Source organism: Atractosteus spatula, chromosome 23, assembly GCF_055471065.1.
Source record: "Atractosteus spatula isolate fAtrSpa1 chromosome 23, fAtrSpa1.hap1, whole genome shotgun sequence".
In the NCBI taxonomy this organism is placed as follows: domain Eukaryota; kingdom Metazoa; phylum Chordata; class Actinopteri; order Semionotiformes; family Lepisosteidae; genus Atractosteus; species Atractosteus spatula.
The window spans coordinates 2,108,753-2,133,615 of record NC_142728.1 but is presented as its reverse complement, the minus strand read 5'-3'; the positions used below and the strand labels follow the sequence as shown (position 1 = coordinate 2,133,615).

The 24,863-nt window shown below is 36.9% G+C and overlaps 1 protein-coding gene across 1 annotated transcript; it reads right to left on the bottom strand.

Annotated features, from left to right (window-relative positions):
* Positions 1-5,668: 5,668 nt before the first annotated feature.
* LOC148816046 (LIM/homeobox protein Lhx2) lies at positions 5,669-24,610 on the bottom strand. The gene is made up of 6 exons (XM_088940441.1): positions 24,447-24,610; positions 23,426-23,550; positions 21,338-21,561; positions 20,239-20,621; positions 10,660-10,865; positions 5,669-9,178 (listed from the first exon to the last, which is right to left on the bottom strand). The coding sequence occupies exons 2-6, from the start codon at positions 23,543-23,545 to the stop codon at positions 8,888-8,890; spliced, it is 1,224 nt and encodes a 407-aa protein (XP_088796567.1). The 5' UTR covers positions 23,546-23,550; positions 24,447-24,610; the 3' UTR covers positions 5,669-8,887.
* Positions 24,611-24,863: the final 253 nt, after the last annotated feature.

Sequence of the window (24,863 nt, the reverse complement as noted above, 5' to 3'; positions counted from 1 at the left end):
ATGAGGGGTGTTAACACTATTATGTTAACACAAAGGTGGTCATAACACTGTTGTGGTGGAAACTAATCACCTACATCTGAAAGGTAGCAAGAGAAAACTTCTGTGTTATATATTCTGGATCTGCTTCATAATCCTTACATTCCGTTTCTCCACTAGCCTCTGAGGAAAGAATACTGGGATGCATAAAAAGGTTTAATTGTATCCATGAGGTAAGAGGGTGTAAGTGAAACAGGGCTTCTGTAAAATAGCCAGGGATAAGATTGTCGGGAATATAAAAGATGGTTGTTGTCATCCTAGCAGAGGCTACGCATGGTCAGGGTAATCACGTAGGTTAAACCATGACAGAAGGTTGTTTGATTTTGTTTGCCATCATACAGTATCTCATCTGATTAGCAACTCAATATGTGACTACATGTATTGAAAAAATCACAACCAAGGGGCGTTCAAGTGACTAAAATCACTAAAAGTGCTTGTTGAGGCACAGGCTGAACTCCGAAGCTCAGGTACTGCTCGTCCAAGTTTGGGACTCGCCTTTAGCTCATAGTGGAGGGGATTCTTCAAACAGCAAAGCAATGTTGGTCAAACACCCCCGATTTTGAGGTGAATAGGATGTCCTTGGCTGGCCAGGGACTTGGAGGTTCTCTTTTTTATCAGGCACCTGTAAACACTAGTGGAATCTAACTGTCCTGTGGGCACCGTTAGACTCCCAAGCAGGCATGTTTCTTCAATGCAAGCCATTGCTCTCAGGCAACAGGAATGTGCTATATGAGTAAGACAGGAGGATCTGAACATGAAAAGCCACATTATGAGAAAAAGGAGCTACGTTTTCATAATGACTCACCAGCCTTCCTTCACTTAGCCGTAGCAATTAAAAATAGGGAAACAGAATGTTAGCATATGTAGCAAAAAAATATGTATTAAAAAATTATATTTCCCATGTTGTGTCAATTTGTACAACTGTGCTAAATAAAAACACAATGCTTACCTCACCTAGGAAGTTTTGAATTTTTAAAATCTTTTCTAACCCACAGCAAAGATTTCTGTGAAGCTCACTTGGGTGTTTCAATATCCTGTAAGAACCACTGTGATTTCAACATTGAGAAATGGCCCAGGGAACACAGATTCTGTATAAATCGTTTCAGAAATTATAACTAGTGATTCAAAAACATGTTTTTTTTTTTACAGAAAAGGCTAGAACTACAGGTGTGAAGTCTGTAGGATTTGCTATGCAATGTGTCTTGATGACTAACTTGGATTAAAGAACTTCTATCAGCCTAAGGATGCAATTTATGCTTGATGTTATTTGTTACCTGTTGGATTTTTCTACGATGAGGACCTACAGAGGTTTTTCAGATTGAAAAAGATCTGGTTTACTATATAGAAGATGCAAGTCAATGTTAAAGGGCCTTTTTAGACCTTGATTTTTTTTAACATGTAACCTGCTATTATACACATTTTAAATATGGCAAAATGAGAGGGAGATAGAGCCGGACATGAAATGCAAATACAGTATATAGTTAAAACAGTGTTAAAAATCTCTATGTGTGTAAACTAAATCATATTACTAGTAACCTGCATACTTTAAAACTGTTTCAAATCATACTGGTTCAAGTAAGGACATTTACCTTGATCCTAGAGAAATCTAGTAGTAATATAGGGCTACTTTTTAAAATACAGACTTTTAATGTAATGCTTATTATTGTTTTGAATTTATTTTAATTTTATTTGCATGAATTTATTTTAATGTTATTTGCTTTAAATAAAAGTCGTCTTGCAGAGCTTTGTGTGGCATTTCACACCTGGAGAAATCATTTTCATAACTTCAAACCTCTTTAAAAGGATATTTATTGGAAACTGTTTGCCATTGAGCTTATCTTCATGGACTTTTCGTTTTTTCATATATATCATGTATATATGCTTTGCATCTTGAAGAGATTTTCGTAGAGGTAACTGAACGAACAAGCACTGTTATATGATTTATCATGCAATACAAATTACAGGTCAAGGTTATGGAATCTAACAGCTGCGAGAATAAAAAGTTAATGCAATTAATGCAAAATTAAACATTTAGCTATACTGAAGACAAATATACTGATACAGTACTTAATTGATAGTGATGGTTTGCAGTATGTTTAAATACAGGAATATAGGATTTAAATTTTCATGTTAGGCTTGTATAAACAAATTAATAATCCAAATAGAGTGAGTTTTGAGTTATGTAATGATTCAAATAAGAGGAATGCTAAAACCACATCAGTCTCGATCATATACTGTAATTTTCTACATACTATCTGTACAAGTTCAATGAATTTGCAGTAACTGCCCTGTAGCATGAATACTTCCCTTACAAAACAGATTTCACAATGTATCACAGGACACTGTGATAGCCCTCTTTCAAAATTGTTTAATTAACTCTGCATAAATCACCAGCTTTACTTATTCTGATATTAGTTTGAAATATTATACTGCCAGACCCTTGTTTAACTGTATACATAACACACCCATCTGTCAAACATTTTTCAAAAGACAGCAAACAATCCATGCAAGAGTGCCAAACAGATCAGAAGACAGTATTAATTGTCTTCATTGCTCTACATTTTAATGTATTTGTCTTCATAACAGTTTTTTTTTATTGAACTGCACAAGCGTATTCTTTTTCAAATAGCATAGATGTTGTTCAGAGATCACAGGAGCTCATAAGATACCTTTTTTCACGTAGGAGCCTCACCTGATTTGTCTCATTGGCTCAACATTTTTTTTTTTGCTTTTATAAGCTGTAAGGGAGATAATCTCTCTATGGTTACCTTAATTAATTTGGTTCACTGCCTGGTATGTTTCTCACCTTTCTCTTCATTTTCTCTCTAAAGAACGTTTCATGTCTTTGTAGTGCATGTTGTTGGAATGTCTGTTATACTGACGGTCCAGGCTTTCAGCGAACACGACTCAGGCCTCTTCTGACTCCTGGGTTTAATCTGATGAGAGAGTGATGGTTTGGCTGGCCTGCACACTCGGCATCAATGAGCTACACTTGAAGGCAGGGCTACTTCAAGGGCTAATATAAAAACACAAAGAATGGCACAAAACTTTGTTCTACAAAATACCTGCTTTGTGCACTAGTGTAATTATACCGTGCTTTAATTATGCTTGCAACGGTTCATCTCACATTTTCACTTGAAGAAGCCTGTACACACTGAAGCCCTAGTTGATTACTAAGATGTGATCAAAAATGTGTTTGATTCTAACCTGTGTGCTATATGGTAAATATTCTGTAAATATGATGAGGCTTAAACCCATATTAAATAAAAGCTTCTTCCCACTGACTCTTCTCAGATGCCAATGTGCCTCTCACTTACATCTTTCTGTTTGTCAAAGGCCTCTTCTGTTTGCCTGATGGAATCGAGCAATTGGTTTTGAATATCTGATTAATGGCGTTTTTGAAGAGAAGTGTGGGTGAAGGTCAAATTTTAATCCAGCCCCCTCTTTCCTCCCTAACATCACCCTCTCATACCCATTAAGTGAGGGGGGTGTGATGGCACCGATCTCCGAACAGCGAAAGCGTTAGACATGTTATCGTTTTATATCCATCAGCTGGCTTCTTCATTATCAGAATTTGACTGAACAACAGAAGTAGGTGGTGTAGTCTTGCTTTAATCCAAGCCTAAGCATTTTAACAAAGCACAAGGAATAGCTTGGATAAATTTGTGTTTGTTTTGAGGACCAGCGGCAGGTTTGTGTAATCCCTAGTTGTATGGTTTTCATGGAAAATGAAGTACTTACCATGTTGAGACATTTAATGGTGCAGCTATATTAATCTTCTGTGCACCCTGTAGGTTTGAGCGCTGTGGCAATAACAGATTAACCCTGGTGCTAATGGGGACCATTAGTATAAGGCAGGATGCACTGTTGTAATAACCTTTCTGCACTGGGAAAGAGCATGCTGGTCAAGGTAATGTTCTGCAATTCATCACTCACAACTTGAGTTTATGCATGGACAAATGGACAACAGCTCTGGCCACCCTCATAACATACTTGCCCAAAAGAAGAGATCTTCTATTTTTGCTGTTTCTTTGTCTCCTCCTTAGTTTTCTCGGCATATTTTGAATTTGTCAGACACTCTGGTCCTGAAGAATCTGCTGGGTTTCTTCTAGTAGGCTCTCCACTAGGTACCAATCATGGTACGTGCTGTTTGGCGTTTGGCTCTGGTTGTGTAGCTGTGCTTCCTGGAGTGACGTTACATCATTGTACTCAACTATTTACTCCACTTTGTGATGCTTTTCCACAACATGTCATGCATAAAAAAGGTTGTATTTATCTGAGGCCAGTTGATACATATTGAGTTGTGATAAATCGTTGTCATGGCACAGTGTAATTCAATGGATTTAAAGATAAGATGATGTCTTCTGATATGCCCCCCCCCCCTCCCCCTCTTCAAAATCCTTTGATAGTTTTTGATGAGTTAAGTATACTAACATGAACCTTGACTTTCAGTCAATCAAGGTTCTCACTAAAGCAAAATATCCCCAATTTCAGTATTTCTGGATATTGTCTGTTTTGATATAACATGCAAATATCTGTGTATTGCATATTAGAAAATGATATAACATGATAAGATGACTACGGACTGCTGAACAGGACAGACTTTATGAATCCTTTGTGGATCACTCAACTTCACTATCTCCCTTAAACAACACCCCCTAATAAACAAATAGTATGAGATTTTCACATGGCTTATCGCTATAATATCTCTGAGGCATGGCCCAAGTCAAATTCTGTTTCCTCTAGGAGCCTTCATTAGAGATTGGATGAGGCCTTTAACTGAGCTCTGAAAATTCCCTGTATGGGCTGGCAAACCAGAAATACACCTCGCTCTCGGCTGCACCTAATTTAGTCCAACTGAACATACTGTAGACCATCATGCACCAGTCCCAGTTCACCCCAAACCATAGATCTCCTGTATGCTACAACCAAGAAAAGGTGCAGGACGCCCAGACTTCTTTTTGTAAGACAATCCAGGTTTGATGTATTCCTGGATCAAACCATAGGAAAGTATCCATTGAAACCCCTGCTTCATCCTGCTCCCAAACGCAGAAGCAATAGTGTATTGGATTGTCCCTTCAAATGGAATGAGGCTACCATTCGTTTAAATGACCGATTTAAATGTTTCATCCAGTATGAATTCATACGGCACTTGAAGAACAAAATGGGACAATGAAGTAACTAGAACAAAGAATGATCAGGATACATGTTTGACCTTACTAAATGAATGGATTAATTCCTTATTGTTGTAGAACAGTGGGAAAGGAGACCCTTACAGCACTTCAATGTACTGTCAAGTTTTTCCCATCCCTCCCTATTCTCTTTTTTATGAAATGACCCTTAAATTGATGACGAGAAGGGTCTATGTTTATTTGAGGGGTATGCAAGTAAAATAATTGACATTCTGTAATTAATTACACTGATTGAATGTTGACATACGGACAGTTTTCTCCATTTTAGGCATAGCAGTTAAACATTAAAGCTAAGTTAGACTCTTTCTTTTTCATGTCATATCTACATTTTGGGATGACAAAAAAAAAATCCTTTTACAGACTGAGCTTTCCAGAGATTACTTTTGGGTTTTTAACAAATAAGTAAAAAAAAAACTTCAGAAGGAAATATTAATGTTCATTTTTATGTTTTAACAGAACTGAAGACTACTTACATCAAGTGTGAAACTGTACACGAATGTGAGGAAAACAATATTACCTCCAAGTAAAAATTGTACAGCATTCAAAACCAGCAAGCTCTAAACAACCAGACAACAGCACAGCAATAGAACAATTACTGTGGACAGCATAGGTTACTAAATACAAGTATGAAATCCTGTTGCCCCTTTATAAACTCTTGTCTTATAATGTTTTTTTTCTAAGTAAAAATCCCTGATTTTTCATACGAAATAAAAGATGCTTTAAGATCCTCCTTTATGTCTTTCATGTAATGCAGGACATTACCACAGAACCTTGAAAGGAAATTTTGACTGTTGTGGACAAATTTATATGAGTATTCCCAATTTCTACACAAATTGCTTTCACTCGGATATTGGATTACTTGCTGACTGCTGTGTGGTTAATATTAGTTGTCTACAAAGACTCCTTATAGATCTGTTTGAGATCACTGTCAGCCTGTTTTTTCATGTTTTTGCCACCACAGGAAAAAACAGCAAGGCAATCACAAACATTTAAACGTAAAAACCTAAGTGAACAAAACATAAATAATTAGATTTCACTGAAACTTTTAGATTAGGATTCATCCTTTATATGGAATAAAGTTTTACAATTGAGCAAAAGGAATAGGAAGTTATTCTGTAGACTTTTTTTATACCTGTATTTCAGTGCAGTAAATTATTGTATGAAGTCTTCCAAGGCATGTCCTCTTTAAATATAAGTAAATCAAGTTTTGTAATTCAACAAATAACAGTGTATAGTGCCTCTTGGACTGAGGTAATCTGTTGGACAAAGCGACAGGTTGTGTGTGTGTAACGTGAATAATAATATTCTAATATAATAATAAAAGATTGCCATTTCCAGTTATGTGTCTGACAGTTGCTTCAATCAAAAACACTTCAATGCTCAAGGAGAAAATTAATGAATGGATAATCTGAACACTTCCATGCAACACAACACTATATTCTATAACAGCCATGAAAATGTTTAGTATGTGTCTTTTTTCTCTTCTTTTAAAAATAACGACTGTGCGAGTTCCTTTATTTTGCAGAGACAGAAAATATTCTGTTATGTTGCTTCCCTAGAATATAATGTGACAACACTACAAAAGACCAGAACTGAGTATGTAGATTAATTCAGGTATTCGTTACTGAGGTATTGTCATCATGAAGAGGTTATTAATTTTTCAGCAAATGTCAATAAAGTAACCAAGGAATATGATGACTCGTTTACAAATAAGTCAGTAACCTCAAATTAAATGGAACTGGTGCAAATGTCTACATAAAACATCAGCAGTTAAGGAAAATCTAGTTTGTTTATTTATTGACCAGCTAAGGAAACAGGCAAATTGTCACATGCCTTTTGTCCATTCAATTCCATTTACTACACTTTTTAAAGCTTGAAGGCTTTAAAAAAGTCCCTCTTAGTATCGTGACTTCTGACCAGTGGACCAATATTTTCAATTTCGGTGTCTGCATGATGTAAAATGCCCCTGCTTGAATTAAGGTAGAGGTCTTCTGTAACCAAATTAAATAGCCTAACAATTCCAAATGTTAGCGGATGTATTGAAACAAAAAATGTTTTTTTTTTATTATTAATCATCAACAAACGTAACAAAGCAGAATCTTGTCTTTAATTAAATAGAGATTGTAATTTCTGGTTTGTATAATAGTCAGGCTGTTTTGTTTTTAGTGGCACCCCAAGAGGTAAACTAATGGCTTTTATTTTTAGAGAAATGGATGATCAAATTGCTCTCTTAATTTATTCTTGCATGGCAAATCGTACTTAGTTGTTTCTTAATTTTGTTTTTTATGTACGTGTTTGTTTCGTGAGATTACAAAAGTCATTTTTTGTGTGTATGTAAACAAACATACAAGCAAACATACAGGCACAAGTACAAACGCATAGCTATTGTTGGATCTGAGAGTTATGCGTCCCCGAATTTACGTAATCTTTATCTTTAACAGTTCCAGAACTTTAGGGCCTTACTCAATATATTTGTACACAGTTTCTGATGGTCAAATTATGGCATATATATATATAACTTACACATTGCACACTTTGTTTTTTTAAATAAAGATGTGTCAGTTTTTTCCTATATTGGTATTCTGACGAACAACCATTTACAAAATGTCTGATTTTAGCACTTAAGTCTCAAGGTTCACTCTACTCTGTATCTGTAAATCACTAGCCTTAATCTCCATCCACACCTGTAGTTCTTATTTCTAGTATGTAAAATTCTTTGAATATCAGTGAATATGATAAGAATTTAAGGTGAATATTAAGTTTTGTAAACCTGTTTTAAAAATACCTATAATACCTGCTTTTGCTCAGCCCCAAGGTTAAAGGAAGGAAGAGAGAAAATCTTTACTACAATTACTTTACAATATGCTGCTCTATCTGGGCCACAGATTTTCCTTATAGAGAGTATATTTGGTGTGCCGTTCTTTGTATTAAAATATTAATGGTTTGAGCGTCCCTGTTGGACATCAAGTTGCATAATATCAGCAGATTGATAGTGTGGTGCTTGACACAGACATATTAATAAGTATTATGTAATTAACCTTAAGTATAATTATTTATTATTTATGTTCTAAGTGACCAGATGTCCTTTAATCTTGCAGTCCGTCTATGTACTAATTATCCTTGCAAATAGTGTGTGTGAGTATTTATCCACGGATGACAAGAATGTACACATACATACACAGGCAGGCCTCCAAACATGAAGTCTCTAGTCTAAGAAAAAGCTTAATCTTACGCTTCGGGGAATTCAAAAGAAATAATATCTTATATTTAACATTATCCGAAGGAAAGTGTGTATGAGAATTCAAAGCATACTGCAAGAATGATTTATAAGGCACATGACAGTCTTTAGGTTTACATTGTTATTTTGCCAGCACTTTATTGTCATCATTATAATCCTTTAATGGTTGGTTCCCTTACTCAGTCCACAAAACTGTACAGTTACACAAATGTTGTGTTGGAAAATAGATATCCAAGATCGAGCAGTTCAGTCTTCTTCAGTCTGTAAACACGCAGGAAACAAATGAGTTGCTTCAGTTCTCAAAACCAAACAGTAAGGCTGTTTGCCACTCATACAAAGATGTCTAAAATAGGCTCGGAATAAAACTAGGGATTGTTTCTTTTCTTTAATATTTCCATAGGAATTGCAAATAGACAAGACATCAGAAAAGACTCGTGAGGGTTGTTTGCGAGGGGCTTCTGGACTCGTGGACTTCTAGACTTCCAGGCACTGATGTCAAGACCGATGTCACAGTTGGCATTGTCGGATTCGTTAGATCCGTTAAGGTGGTGGGAGTGCTGGAGGGGCTCAGGGATGCGTTGGAGATTTCGGATGCCGGACCGGAGGGGGTTCCTCCCTGCAGCGTCGAGCCGTCCGACGCCTTGTCCACCCCCGTGTTTTCCTGCCGTAAAAGGTTCCGTCGGAATTTGGCCCGGGCGTTTTGAAACCAAACCTGTAAACCAATTCAATGTGATATTGTTCCAACTGTTAGCGAATTGGGAGAAACAAAGAAGCACATTTGAAATACAGCGAGCCAGCAGCGAAGCGATTGCATTGATTTGTTTGTTTGGTTCATTTTCAAGCTTTAATTCGGTGTGCCTTTCCGTGTGGAAACTTTGCTGGATTTCCAGATCCAATTCGGAAATGTAAAGCATGTGAATGGATATGGATGCATAATCCTCATGGCATTTTTGGCATTAATTTAAACTGAGTGAGCAATTAAGGTGATTAACCTTTCAGAGCGATTCTCAGTTTCAAAGGATGTATCCATGCAAAATCGATGTATCAAGGGACAGGATTTTACACTTGTCATCCATTTTTTACATATTAGAAATAAAAATGTGCCGTAGGATGGCAAAGCTGGAATTCATTTTCAACACACGGCAAGTTGTTCTTACCCATCTTCTCCACGTCTTAATTTATTACTCATGATTTTTGAAAAATGCGCTAGTGAAAAACAGCCAATATTGAATTCTGTCTGAACTGGCTGCCCCAGAGGTTTCATCTCTGGGTCTCAGGGTCTCAGGGTCCAGGAATCCAGCAGGTTTTCTATGTCTTTAAGCTCGTCACCTGGGAGAAGTGTTTAAAATGATCCAAATAAGGTTTAACCAGACCTATGTCTCCCTTCTCCACAGCCTTTGGCTATTGACAAAAAGACTAATTTGCTAAAGAGACAGAAAATCTTCGGGATTCCAGATTCCTCAAGCCCCTGATATCTAACAACGTAATTTGAAAAAGAAAAAAAAACAGATTTGTCTCTCTAACACTTTCAAAGATGAAATGAGATTATCCATCTAACAAACTGTCAAAAAAATCTTTCATTAATGTAAACTTTTTCTCAATCATAATATACATAAATACCACGTACACACTTTACTGTGTAATTAAATCTTAAGTGTTGTCTGTTTGCATGTTTTATTTTGAAGCACCTCCAGTTATATCACTTCAAACTACCTTCGAAAGACACCGCAGAGCCCTGGTAATTTGGGTGAATGCTAACAGACGTGTTTAACAACAAGCAGAATAATCAAGGCCTGCCAATTTAAATGTATTTACACTTATATAAAGTTGGTAATTTTACTAATGGTAATGTCATCGCCGTTAGAAGAGGGAGTCAGAATCTCTGACAATCAAGCCATACAGGTATAAAAAAGGAAGGCAGGATGAAATGCTGTTAATCATAATTTGTAAAACCACAAGGTGAATAGGTGAATTTACTCAAAATGCGTTTTAGACATTAGCAAACTTTTAACCAACTTTTGAAAATCAGTTAAGTGAACACATTTGCTCTGTGAGTAAATAACCTGACCTGTAAATAGCCATTGATAATGATCGACCCTGACCATGTGATGCTGTTGCAATAAAACATCCGCTAGAACTCAAACGCCCAGGTACCCATCGAGAACACCTGAAGCTTGAACGTTAAGGTCTCACCTGTAGAACTCTTTTCGTAAGGCCTGTTTTTTGTGCTAGCTGCTTTAAGTCCTTTGCGTCGGGGTTGTGATTAATGGCAAAGTAAGATTTCATGGTCCTCAGCTGGTGATGTTTAAAGGAAGTCCTCATCCTCTTTGTCTTCTGGTTTGAGGTGTACTGTGTGTCGCGGTCCAAGTGATCGCCATCGTTCTCATTACAGCTCAGAGCTAGGAAGTCAACATAAAGAGTGTTGCAGGTCAACAACTCATTTTCAGTTCCTAATGCTGAATGCAAAAAGTCCAAAAGCAGTGATTCTCATCTTGTTGTCCACCCCAGCAGGATTAGACTGGACAGGCCTAATCCTTCAGGGTTTATGCATGTCTTCAATCAGTGGTTAAAAATCATGTTAATGATGAATAGCTCAGATGATAATTGCTTCGATTAGTTAAATGGGAGCATGACTTGAATGAAAACTTGAAGACGTCATTGCTCTTGAGGGCTAACATTAGAAATTCTTAACTTGAACTATGGGGGGGTGGGGGGGGAATGAATCATTTGCATTTCTTCTTCTAATGATTTTTTTAAAATGTCATTTTATTGCCCTTATATCACTCAAAACTCAATGATGCCTGGGAGTCACAAAATGTATATTTGGTTTGATTTGGTTAAACTTTAATGTTCCAAATACTACATGATATAATAATCCTTTGTCCTTTCAGAACTGTGAGTATCATCTTGCTGGTCTATTTACACTCTCCTGTTTTTACCATTTAATTGATTTAATAATCGCCTACATTGTTAGGGCAAACTACTGCACTAAACACTGTAGCTGAAAGATGATTTTTTATTAATTGTATTTCAACAAAACTTTTCAATAATGCACATAACCATTCTCTTGTGTTTCTCATTTGCCTAATAGATCGGATTGGGTTAAAATCAAAGGTAAAAACATCCAAACTGTTGCTTGTATTAGTGAACACACAGTGCGAGTATGCTAGAACAGATTTTCATTGATTCATGTCGTATTTGTGCCTCAAGAGCACAAGCAGAGCCTTCACGTATGCCACTAAAAAGACAGGGCCACAATTTTGTTGTTTCAGACTCTTCTAAAATCCCTATATATTTTAACCAAAAACTGTTTTCCTGCAGTGCGTTTTGCAGTGTTTCCTGCTTTTCTGTTCCTGGTTTTTATTTTATTTTGCTGTCAGAAATCCGCCTCCACTGCAGTATAACCCAGAAAGGCCAACTGTAATGTGTTCATTTTTCCATATCTGAACCCCTCCAATGAATACTGTACACTGAGAAGTAATGCTGCACAGATAGAGTGCCTTGGATTGATATGGAATGTTAAAAAAAACTGAAAATGTGTTTGTTTTGGGCCTGTTTTTCTTAAATCTGTTCTCTTCATGTTTGATTTATTTCTCCATAACAAGTAATTCAATGTAATAACATATCTAATGAGTAACAGCTCATTACTGGAGCCGTAGACAACATTCATATCTGATATTAGCTTTGAAGAAACTCCATAATATTGGATTAATTCCAAAGGCAGATTTTCCAAAACTCCCAAACCCCATGTTTTGCTAGTCACCGAAGAGTAGCGTTTGCTTTGCACATATTCATCACAATGCAGAGGAGTTGACAAAAATTAATTTTACTTCTAATATTACTTGGATCCGACAACTAACATGAGCAATTTATGTTTTTAAAGAATATTTGATTGAGAAAGTTAACATAAAGGCAAAGACTTTCTTCCTACTTATGTCACTGGGCTGTGCAAAGGCACACCCATAATAATCGAATTCTGTCCAAGGTGCAGAACTGCACTCTTCATTCCAATTTGAAAAGTCTGTCTTTACTACGTTATAGGATTCATCAGTTTCTCTTACTTATTAATCTTGTATATAGTTCCTCTGATTCAGAACTGTACATTTTCACTAAAATTACCTTGTAAGTAAACACCTTGTATTTTTAGTAAATTACCTTCATAGCCATTGTATCGTAACATACTCCAGGGTGTATATTATCATAGGCTATTGCCAATACTTGTGTTGCTGAAAGCATGATTTTTAAAACTCATCAAAGTGCAATGATATCTCATCATAGTACGATAGTTTTTGACCAATTTCTAGTTTCATATGTTCTTTGTCAGAAGAATTCTGTTATAAATTATATATGTGAAATAATAGTATTGTCTGTGAAACTGGTTACAGAATTTCAGTTCATAATTTTGTACCTGTAAAATGCACATTTTCATAAGTATTGAGGACAATCATTATTATTTACTTCGTCTCAAAGGCTGATACAGCTTTTCACTATTTTGTTTCTGTAATTCAGATTATGCAGAGATAAATAAGATAAATAATTATGAAACCGCTCATAAAAATGTTAGCTCCTTCAATTCTAAAAACAAAGTCTTCTTACTGTTAATGCTTTCTATTATCAACCCTAGCACAAAAATCCACTATTCCAGTAAAATGCATGAATAGCATAACAAAAGCATATACAAAAGTACTTTCAGATATGTTTTTAGGGTGTATAAACATCAGTGAAAAATGTCTTTTTCGTTTTGTTAATATCCTGTATTTAAAAGTAAAGATGCCCATCACTACTGCCCATTGGACCAATCTAGCTTGTCAAACATAAGATGCCGATTGATCGTGAGGTTAAAAACCTGCTTTTGATTAAACATGACGCTACTCAAAATCTCTTAGAGAACACGTACTGTATTACCATTAGGGTACACGTCGAGCTGGAGAGAATTAATTTTGCCGGTGTGCATTTTAAAAAGTGAAACTTGAAAAGGCATGGTCTCTTGAAGCCTAGTGCTTCCTCAGAAACTTCTTAAGCAGGAGTTACAAAGTGAGGAGGTCCTGCGCTGTCCTCCAATGCCCATCTCTCTCAAGTAACTAATACTTTGCCTGGTAAAAAAAAACAATTACACACATATACAGTATATTTACTCATTGATAATTTCAAGATACCTGTAATATATACTGGATAATGGATTCTTGACAACAAGCGCAGACTGCCACCGACATACAGTACAATAAGACATTATCAGGACTGGAAGGGCTGACAATTAGAGCAGCTTAACATCTAAGGTTAAAAACAACGGGATTCTGTGTTGACTGCCCATAGAAGACAAATGTTATGGAAAAATCCTTCTTTTCAGCTTATAGCAGTTTTACTTCGTAAGAAACAGAGAGCAATAGTGCAATGTTTATGAAGTGGTGATAATTTGATTTTCAATGCAGCTTTTAATGTTACTACACTAGTCATGGTTTTGTTTAGTTTGCACTTCAGCCCCTATTCGTAGTGTTTTTAATCTCATTTTATTAAGTATAGTGATTTATTCAGCACTGCTAGAAACTGGGCACAATTTAAGATATTTAAATATTACCCGATTTCTAACGCTGCTTCTTTCTGTTCCTGCGCTTTATAAAGCAACGCATTTTACAACTTCGATTTCTCAAGAATTAGTCGTTACGAAAGGAAAGAGCAATACAGTTATTGAAAATGACCAAATCCAATCCGTGTTGTTAATATCAGATATTTCGGTTGTAATGAGTGCTATTTTTAATAATAAAGATATGATGTTTTACTGTATGTCGGTGCTTGGAATAGTTTTTACTTTTACACGTTGCAGTATATCAATAAGCCCAAGCCCCCCATAAACAGAATTCTAATTAAACGATTTTAAAAATACCGCAGGAAATTTTCTAATGTTATGTTTATGGCTTATTAGAAAACGGTTGCTTTCTTAATTTCTAATTTCTGAACCATACTTTAGTTTTAGTTCACTAAGTATTACATTGCGAAATCTTGCTAGTTTTCACCTTTCGGCAGCCTGAAAACTGTCGCGATTTTAACATTTAAGATTATATATGAAACACTGCAACGGACACAGCAGAAGATTCAACGAAATAAATGTAATGTCCCACATAAAGAACCACAGAAAATCTGGATTTTTCTCTATTATTAATCGAATATACCAAAAACATTTTCAGCAAATAAACTCTTCTTAAAACACAATTCCGTGTCATATGCGTGTCCACATACTGTACATAAATACACCCTTTCGCGACTAAAAAGAAAAGCGTTTAATCTGGCAAAGGACATCTCTAATATACAATTTAGGATCGCATTAATCTGTGGCACGCTTTATTACTATTATCATTGACTTAACATAATCATGATGTAATGATGAGCGGTTTATGTAGACTAATAACGAGGTATTTAATGGCAAATGGAAGTTTTGTGTGTATTGACATCACACAAAAGTTTTGAATGACAGTCTTCCTAGAGTATCCACTGAAAACCAGTGGAAAACATATGTGGTCAGGTGGATTGAGCGATGGACGTCCACAAGAAGGATTCGCCCGCTCCAGGCTTCGGCTTTGTGTCCTAGAGCATTTAGCGGATCCACAGGAGGGATAAGAGAACATCTTTCTGCCAGAAAGTGCCCCTAATGTCTGGGAAAAGTTGTTGAGCATCTGAAGACGGAAAAGTAAATGTACATTGTTCTTTAACTTGTTGTTGCTGTTGTTGTTGTTGTTGCTGTTGTTGCTGTTAAGCAAGCCAAATCTTTTTGTTGTGATAATTTATACAGCTCAGTTTCACGGAGAAATATTTCTTTCAAACTACAAAGAAAAAAAACGTATACAGTTCATCGTCTCACGGAAAGATGTAAGTCTGCAAAGAAGGAGGTCATTTGATGAGAGAGCAGCTAAAAGTACGAAATAAAGACCTTAAATTCGATTACACAGATTACACAAAGTATACTCCTGTTTTTTTTTCATCTAGAAGTAGCCAATGACGTACCTTCTGGAGCTGTTTTGCTCTTCGAATGTCTTTCTATAGAATGCCATACTGATCTGTACCTCAAGGGGACAGCAGAGCTCCAAAGCATGTAAATATTTTCCACCTCTGTCCTTTACTTTGTCTTTTTCTGAAAGACTTCGGTTAAGAGAAGTCAGTATCGTTAATGTGATGGCAAATCTAGCACCTATTTGCTCGAACTGTTAAAAAATCTAAAAACACGGCTTGCAACAGCGAGTTAAATCAAGCCTTCCTCTCATACCTACAGTAATTATAGGCCTGGTCAATTACTGAGTGTTTAGCATCAAGGCTGGTTACTACATAATGATGCAGAAGTAAGCAACCACTCGCTGTTAATTTTCTAATGGAGGTGCAAGAAGCACTTTGATCTGTATTTGTTCTTTTCAAGTAAATGTATTCAGCTGGGTTTAAAGGCAGGCACGGTATAACAAAACGTTTCAAACTAACGATCTTATTGACAAGAGACTTGTAGTTATCATCCAGTTATCCAGTAATTAACATAGCTATGCGTATTTTAATAATATTATAGCTGAGATGGCTTATTCCTTAAATTAATAAACAATGAAGAGTTGGTTATTCATTTAAAAGTATAATGTATATATTTAACAACTAGGAGCTTCGCATCTAAGTAAACAGGCCTATAAATAAACATAGTTTTTCAAAGATAGCCTTTCGTCATGTAAAAAGCAAGGCTGCTTTGATAGTAAAGGAAATATTAATTAGTGTCCTCTTTAGATATGTTATTGTACTTAAATAGTATTCAAATACAATATATTGTATATATGTGCGTATTGTATATGTTATTTTATCTAAATAAATAAAAAAGTAATCCCTGATCGTCTGCTTTTACCTTTGCAATTTGCAAGTGACTTTCAAACTCATACTTGCGACCTTTTCTTGTTTTTGTTTTGCTTGAAGAACTCATTCATGTTGCTAATGTGCCAAAAGGTCGTTTCTGTTATTTGAATTGCCTTTAATACCATCATATAATGTGATAATGGAGTGTATATGAAGCCAGTTTCTGCTAAATGTAATTCTTAGTACTGGATAGCTCTAGTACCCTCTTTTGCTTAACGTTTTGTGATGTTTTGGCGCTATAGGCCTATGTTTATTATCATTTAATGTCATGGCCTATGTTTATTACAATTTGCACAATATAGTGTTTTATAGATATGTAGGTATGCACTAAAGACATCCTTAAAGGCTAAATTGAAATCAAAGCTGAACATGTTTTCAGGACGTTTTTTCTTTCTTTTATGAACATTCTGTAGCTACGTTAGTTCCTCGACTGCTTTCCCGTTATAATACGGCTGCTATCTCGAAATCCTTCGTATGGGAGAGGATAAAATATTCTTGACTGTGGGAGGTTTTCTCTCGAATTCTCTGAGGGAGTATTTTATTCAGGATTCTGTACAGGTGCTCGTGTGTTCAACAAGCTTCCCGACATTGATTTACTGACCTAAAAAAACCATCAAACTGCAATTCAACAAGTGAAAAAGAAATTATGATCACAGGAGCCCTCTTTTTTTTAAAAAAAAAAAAGTCTTTTTGAAGTTCCGGCTTCCATCTGAGCCATTTTCCACTTGTCAGCCTCCATCCTCGTCTAAAATTCTCCAGATCGGCTCCCCTGACACGCTGGGACTTGCGTGGCCAAGAATGGGCCTATCTGAGTTGAAACTATGGAGGAGGAAGGGGGTCGTAGCATGTTCCGGATTGCCATTTTGTAACAGTCCTCTACAGTTCTCCAGTTCTCCAGAATCTCTGAAATCCGTCTTGCAAAGGCGCTCAAATGAGAAGATTAAATTGGAGACGAGGAAAGTTTCGTCTGGCCATTGGCGAAAAGGGGAAAGACTTAACCAGACCCCACTCTATCATTCAGAATAAATGAGAGCACCGGTTCCGTACATCCATTTAACGTGTTTTAATTTCAAGAATGTGGCTTTTCAAAAATGTTTTAGCGGTGCTGCTTTATAACGAACAAAGCGATGCAACGTGCTCACAAAAACACGAATTTAAGCGTATTAGCAATTGACTTTACCGTATTACCATTTCCTTAACAAAGCTACACATAATACAGGCCTCACGGGCGTGTTCTGTTAATCGCTGCTAAATGTTAAATGATGCTAATAAAATAGTTTCTGTGTGAAACATTTCTTGTGAAGCAGACAGTAAACTTAGTACGTCACATTCTTGTCTTATTTTGCTCTCAGTCATTACGGTCATAAGGAAAGACACCGAACTACGCGAAATCCTTTTTTTTTTTTGTCTGTGCAGCGCTAATTATTTGAGCTCGAATTTTCTACTTTGGGTGCTCTGTGTGTCCCTTTTTGATGAGTTAAACTGGGTTTTCGGACCAGCGAACCATCTCGGCAAGAAGGCCACTAAAATCACGCATTAGACCACCTCTGCCACACCCCTACAACCCAGCCCTCCTCTCAGGTGAGTCGTGTGGTGCTTCTACCCCTATTCACGAGAAATAAAATACATGGAGATATTCTTAAGCGACGTCATGGTTTCAAATATTTTAGTGATCGCTACTGTTTATCTTTATTTCTTCAGTGCTTTTTTTTTTAGAATTACACGATTTCAAACTATCGAGATTATATCGTTTTTTGATATTTCCTTACTAATGAGAAGGGATATTTTTTTTAATTATTTAACATTTCAGTAGCACAATGAGGTCCACCGAACGCTTTCTCGCTGTATTTCTCACGGTGTTGAAGAAATCAGAAGCACGGATAAAATAAGCTGTGAGCCGCATTTGAAATGAGGCAACTTTCTGTCCTTACGTGCTTCTAATAAAATGCTGTCTGAAAGACGAAGCCAATAATTTTAAAGGGAAATGCTTAGCCTTTCAGATAATGACCCCAAAATGTAATTAGAACATTCGAATTATTTACACAGTGATTATGCCCATCATAATATGCAATGCAAGTTAAAGTGTCTAATTCGGATTGGTTTATTTTCTTTTCAGTTCTGATATCCAATACTGTAATTTTAACAGAGGCAGAATTTTACAACATTCGATAAAGTTAAAAAACGGTACGGTTATACTGTTTTCCAGTCTTACACTGAATATGACATAATATTTAGCACGAGCCCGCAATATGCACACTACCGTATTTAATAACCGATTTGCTATGAAGTAATTACAGGACGCATCACAATTTCGCTCAGAATACAGCAGATCCTAACAAGACTTTTGACCGGATATTCCTTTTCTGCGGCTTCATTGTATAAGGAAAGTGCATCTACTATTACGAATCACTGGTAAACTTAAACAAAATGATTCTCACAAGGCCTGGCCGCCAGACACTCAATATTGTACTTTGGTTTTAGCTAACGAACGTGTGATGAAAAAATTAATGACATTTGGTTGTGAAGAGCTTTAGAAAACTGCAATGAAAAGGCTTAAAGATTTTTCCGCAAAATTCAAGTTTTGTTATTGGAAAATAATATCTCAGTGGGAGTCTAGCAAACGAAAGTAAGTAAATATTCGTTTTTTTTAACTCCAGGTTTAATTTTAAATAAGACTTCTTTCTCTCTTTGAATAATACGATTTTGTTTGCATTGAATACAATTTTAAAACGGACTATGAACGTGTGTTATAAAAACGCTTAATGAGCTTTCAGTACAAAATAGAACATAGTGTACTGATTAGCAATCACATAATCCACTGTGGCACATCTCCACACACAACTGCATCAAACCCAGCTCCTCCTTTATCGATATACAGATTTCCTTCTCTCGGTGGAAAACAAAATAACAGTTTATCTTTAGGGATATTTTCAGGACCTTTATTCATATATACGACGGCCTCTGTGATCATACTTTATAGCCTACTTATTTTTTCCCCCAGGCTCCTGCTACTCAAATTAAGCCTCGAGTCGCAAGTTGGAAATCCGAGCTGCAGAAAGTGTAGCGCCTCTTAATCTGAGCTGCTGTAAATGAGTGTTTTTTTTAATTAAAATGGGCGTTTCACGATGCAGTATAGTTGTAATCCATAAACGTCTAGAAAACGGCCAACCAATGCAAAACAAAAAGAAACTGGAAACACCAATATTCCTGACCTACTGTTATTTTTTGTAAAACAAAAAGAAAAATCTATATCTCTGCTCACCGCTTTTTCTATAGATTTATGTTGGCCACTAATGCCATAAATGTTAACTTTATCGCTGTTCATTTTACATTTGAACAAGAACCTTGCTCAATATTCCTTTCCTGCTGAAGGGATATTTTATATTAATGAACATTCCCCACCTCTTGTGAACAAAAATGGCTCTTTTGAAATATGCTAGATTGTTTAAAACGTCAGTACGCGTATTTGTTTAATTTACCACTTTTATTCCGCTACGAAGTGTTTGCCTGTTTGCGGCAGAACTCAAAGGTGTCGTTATTAGCCTTAGTCACAGGTGGCCCGCTAATTTCTTCAAAACGCTGCGTTCAAATAAAACCAAGGCACGCAAGATTATATCCAATTATATTAAAGCAATGCATTATTGTGCCAGACAGCCATTCCCGAATAGTTTTCAAATGGGTTAAAGGCAACATTAGGCTCGAATGGGGTTGTATTGGCGCGCCAGAATGTTTACCACTAAACTGACTTGTCACCTTTACGCACTTTGATAGTCAAGAACCCTGTCCACCTGTTTTTAACTTCGTTCAGCTGTCCGGTTTCAGATATTCTGTAAAAAAAAATATTCCCTTAAATCGAGTATATTAAAAAGCTCCCGAAAAGAAAACAATAACGTGTCCTACCTGCGTTGTAAGCGGCTAGGTCTGAGCCAGGTCCGGGGCTTTTTCTCTTCCTAGGCCGGCCTTTTTGGACGGTACCCACGCCGTTGTAATAGGGCAGTCCAAGCGAATTGCCCGTCCCTGATCCGAGTCCCCCACCTTTATTCGAAGCTACATCCGTGTGATTGAAATGAGCCTGGTATTCCCCCTGAATGAGTGTCTCAAAGTGGAGCCGGCAGTAGACCAGGTTGTCCTTCATGCCAAAGTGGTCGCCGGTGGTCAGCATTTTGTTGCAGGTCGTGCAGGTGAAGCAGTTCAAGTGGTACACCAAGTCCCGGGCCCTCATCACCATTTCTGAGGCGGAAATCCCCAGGTGGCACCTGGCGCACCTTTGCACCGAAAACCTCCTGCGTAAGAAAGGACTGCGTGTCAGCAACACTCATACAATTCACGAAAATGGCATTCTGGAGAGGCAAAGTGTGTTGGATAAATCTGTATTCAAAGCACGGACCCTTCCCCCAGACACCACGAAACTACTGCCCACGTCTGTGTTAACTTGTTTCGAACCTTCCGAGCAGTTTACTCAGAGTTCTTGGTGTCAGGGCGACATCAGATGTCCTGCACACTTACCACATTCCTAACAATAACAGTTTCCTGGTGATCTCAAACTCTGCCAAAAAGGTTTCGCTTCGAAGCTCACTTTAGTACGGACAATATTTAGATAAACGAGGCTAAAAATATCTTCCATCTCTAAGACACGTGCATTTCATTAAAAGGCAGGTTTTGTAGTCCTTCTAACAATTATCGCAAACGAAATTTGTTTTTATTATCTTGTTACAGTTACCTTCCTATATCAATGCTTCCCAATGAATTATTGGACTGATGTTATGGTTTTTTTTCCCCTGTGTAACAAGATGACACAGGATAATCTCCGTTACCAAAAATCTCTCTTAACGTCCCTAAACACGAACAAATCAATGAATCAGGTTTACATTTTGGGTTGTTGTTATCCAATATCTCCTCGGCTTCGATCGCCTGTGTTTCCAATTCTTAGCTTTCCAAGTTGGCACTGTAGTCGAGTGTGAAGTCATCTCAAATAATAGGATTTCGAAATTAACTTTACCTATAATAATCCTCTTTGCAGTAAATGCTGCCGTCTTTGCTAAAACAGGTGAGCTCGGACTCCAGGTTGAGTTTACATTCACAGCATTTCAAACAGCGCATGTGCCATTGTTTGTCCACAGCTAGCAGGTAATACCGGTCCGATATCTTGCCCCCGCACCCAGCACACAGAGCGACCCGGTCGCTACTTATCGAGGGCATGTTCTGAAAAGGAAAGAAAACACGCTTTTACCCACACCACTGAGATGTGTAAAATAATACACAGAACAACCGACGCTGTCTCTTTTCAATGTTAAATATTTGACATATTGAAGCCTAAAAACCGTAAAATTTAACACACGCCACCTTTAGACTCTCGTTAGCGCATTGTAAACTGCTGCAATCTGTTGCTTGAAACTATGTCGTACTGGATGGCCGTTAAATAAGGCTATCGCTCACGTCTTGTAAGCTGTTCAAAAGGAAAATCGTCCCGAATTCGTGGTGCTACAGAAAAAAAGGTCTATGACTTAAGTGATATGACTGAAATTCGAACTGTTTAAAACTTGTAGCACTGAAATTGTGTCATTTTTGAGCGGTTTAAGACTCATACGATGAAAATCTATAAAACGTAGTTCACTGTGCTGTAATTTATACCGTTAACATATTTAGCAGAACTCTTGCAAAGTCTGTAGACCAAAGCGTCTCAAACAGAGGATAATTGTAAGGTAGACATCTCTCCATACACAAGCCTACAACTAGAAAATGAATCATTTTTTTTCGGAAAGTAAGTTTCTGAAACAAAACGCTTAGAGTAAATGAAGCATGCGCGTAACATAACACTGAAATCAAAGTTAATGAAACAAGTTTTAAAAAATGAAAAAAAAAACACGTCTTTTTGTATCAGGGTAATGTTCACACGGTGGAGTTGGGAAAGGTAGTTGTAAGTAGTAAAAATTGAATGTTAACAAAACCATGTATTACATAATGCAATGTGGCCTCATTCTAAACTATAAACATAAAATAGACTTTTTTTTGCCACAGTGCTTAGTCAAAAATCATAAACAGACAATTATAGAAATTAATCTAAACACAAGCAACAAGATGTATAGGTATGATTTCAAAAATACGAAACTACACCTAATAACACGCAATTTCCATGATCGGGAATAGAATATATTTTATAAAAGACCAGTTTTAACATATGTTTAGAAAAAATATATAATTTCCTTAATTTGAGGACGTTTCACATAAAATTAATAAGCAGGAAGCAGAACAACTATTTACCTAGTGTGCACTGCGATAAAATAAAAAAAAACAGGATTTAAACATTAAAACGAGTTATTGCAATTTTCAACAATCCAAAATTATAATTAACCTTTTTTTCTATAGATATCTTAATGAAATATTAAAAATGCGTCTAATTCCTTAATTCTAATAGGACCTTTTATATGATTGTATATATGTATCGAAAATATCGAACAGAAATTAACTGTAATAACCATTAGTAGCAATCTCGTTAAGATGATATAAAAAGATTGCCTTCTAAATTGGGCAAAGGCTCAGATCTTCGCTTGTTTCTAAATATTGTGAGGCTCAACATTGAATTAAAAGTGTAATTGACCACATCAGTTCAATTCGCATTAGACTAAGAGCGAATCTGAAAACCCCGTAACTGCGTGAAAGAACAAAAATCTAATTAAAATGTATTTCCCTTTTTAAAAAGGCATAAAGAAGATACACATTTATTATCTCTCTGTGTGATCTGACACATCTCTCTCATCGTTTTTGCTAAAACGTTACCAATTTGCAAGGTTTTGACACGCACATCAAAGAATAAAACGAAATGGAAGAATGTAGCGTTTTCCAAGTGCTAAATCAGTTTATCTCACAACAACTGCTAGTGTTATACGGGTAACTATCTTTCAGCTAAGAAAACCTCTTCTTTATTTAGCTTGTGTTCCTTACTGGTACAGATAATTTGCTGACCCCCCCCGTAGCCTGCTAAATGTAGTATGTTTTTAAATTAAATTAAACTAAATTTCACTGAACTCCGTGCTTTTAAAATGAGCGTCGCCTCGGCCTGAACCCACAGCTCCACACACTCGCCTACCGTTTCGGTTTCTCCCATATCTATTGCTGAGCTGATAGCTGCTGAATCGCCTTTTCCTCTTCGGTCCATTTCGTCAATGACTCCGTGCATCTCGCCTCCGGGGAGGCCGTGGAAAAGCATCTTTGCTGTTGAAGGACGAAAATTACACGTGTTTTCTTCAGATCTGCAACCCCCAAAAAAAGACGCAAACCTAGCCCCGGCATCGCAAAGTCAAACCTCATTCTGTCCTGCCTATACATTGCAAATTCCCAGGTCAGAAATCATCAAGCAAAAAGAAATAAAAATGGGGAAATATATATATATATTTTACAATTTGCATCGTTTGCTTAAAAATAATTTTAGCAACGACGAATGCAATGCATTCGTTAACACCACAATCCCCCCCGTGCTAATCATATGCCTTTGTTCTGTCTCAGCAACTGTTTAAATTTCGCTGCGCAGAACACAAGTTGTTTCCTTCTCTTGCTCGGAAAAAAAAAAAGAAAAGGAGCAGCAAATTTACAATCAACGAGTACTGAAGAGGGCAATAAAAAGATGTCAGCGCTGGAAAATTACAACAGATGCAGAACAGGACACCGATTTCGCGAATCTCTCCAGAAGTATTCGCTGTCTATCAAAAACGTGTTTTACGACACACTTTTGAATCGAATTAGGTAGAAATAAACATCAAGAGAAAGGCCACTCAACGAAAAAAATCTAACCATTCACAACTGAAAAAAAATATCACGACAACACTGCAACGAAAGGTTTCTGGCGTTACTAGAAATGTCCCCCAAACAACAGGAAAAATAAATAAATAAAGCAAAGCCTTAAAGACGTACAGATGAAGAGCGCATCTTCTTGACTTAGACACTAGTTTTGCTGCAAATTCGTTAACGCAGCAAGGAAAAAAAAACACAAATTGATCTGATGCAAAGCTCAACGCACTTCGCTGTAAATTTGTGTGTTTTTTAATCGAGGCTTATTTTTTAAAAAAAAAAACATAAAAGCAGTATCAGATCTTGGTTCTCAGACTGCGGACCTCTTAAAGGAGCTGTTGTTTTCTTAAGAAGTTTTTTCTCCTGCCAGCAGAGCTGTGTGTAAGTAATTGAGGAGGAGGAGTTGTCTATACATTCAGTTTGTATAATCCTCTTCAAGATTAGCTGCGGTCTCCAAGCCTTATTCCTCAACTGTGGTCTCCCGATGTGCGCTACACTCCGCGCCTTTTCTACAGGGACCCTACGTCACGCCCCCCTCGGCTCTGCTATTGGCTCCCAAACGTCACCAAATTCTTATTATAGCAACGTGCTGAAACGCCGCAGATTTAAAGTCAAAGTCTACTTTCCGTGAAACCATTCTCCCCCCATTCGGGTTTTAGTCCTTAAATCTGTTTTCCTCCCCGACGGTCCTCCGCTTTCTCCCCCCGTCTTCTTCAGGACCCCGGGAACGCCGGAAAGCG